Below are 680 nucleotides of genomic sequence, written 5' to 3' on the forward strand. Positions count from 1 at the left end.
GGGGCCAAAGGCAGCAGGGCTGGAGTGTGGGAGGACAAGGTCCCAGGCAAGCACTGGGGATATTTTTCTTGACTTAGAGACAGCACAATGTGGAAATGAGTCAAAACAATCCAAAACACATTCCCAAGGAAAGTGCTCAAATGAATGTGGTCAAAACCATCAGACCATTGTACACACATGTGGATGCAATTTCTGCTGAGCATCAGGGTGAGATCAGGGTCCCTCCCCAAGCTCAGCCTTGCACTGACACATCCCCTCCCTGCCCTGGGTTGTTGCACAGCTGAGGAAGCTGCCTGCACCAGGGTGTCCTGCACAGCACAGAGGTACAAGGCAGTGTCAGAGAGCTCCACTTGCTGCAGCTGCAGGACGCTGGATTTGGCCGTGGTGTTCAGGTGCGTGGTGAAACGGCCGCTGTGCCTGGGGCCAGTCCCTGACTGATAGGAGAGCAGCTGTGGGGCTTGGCCTTTCTGCAGCTGGTACCAGAGCAAGCTGTAGAAGTTACTGCTCTGGTATTTGCAGGTGGTGTGGAAGGGGTGTCCCTGCTTCACTGTGACTGCTCCATCTTCCTGGGTGACTGTGATCTGCCCCGTGGTGCCTGGAAGAAAGTCAGAGTCAGTAGCTCCACAGGGAAGGAATATGGGAAGCAAATCGAAGTGCATGGAAAATCCTGGTGAAGAAAG

At 54.3% G+C, this 680-nt stretch overlaps 1 gene segment (V, D, J or C); it reads right to left on the reverse strand.

The window, feature by feature from the left end:
• Positions 1–299: 299 nt before the first annotated feature.
• Positions 300–680, reverse strand: part of LOC121347833 — a gene marked incomplete at its 3' end in the record, with an annotated part of 1,376 nt that continues 995 nt past the window's right edge. The window contains 1 exon segment of the V gene segment in view: positions 300–595. Coding sequence covers positions 300–595 — 296 coding nt within the window.

The sequence above is a fragment of the Onychostruthus taczanowskii genome, unplaced genomic scaffold (assembly GCF_017590055.1).
Source record: "Onychostruthus taczanowskii isolate IOZ18803 unplaced genomic scaffold, ASM1759005v1 scaffold946, whole genome shotgun sequence".
Classification (NCBI taxonomy): Eukaryota; Metazoa; Chordata; class Aves; order Passeriformes; family Passeridae; genus Onychostruthus; species Onychostruthus taczanowskii.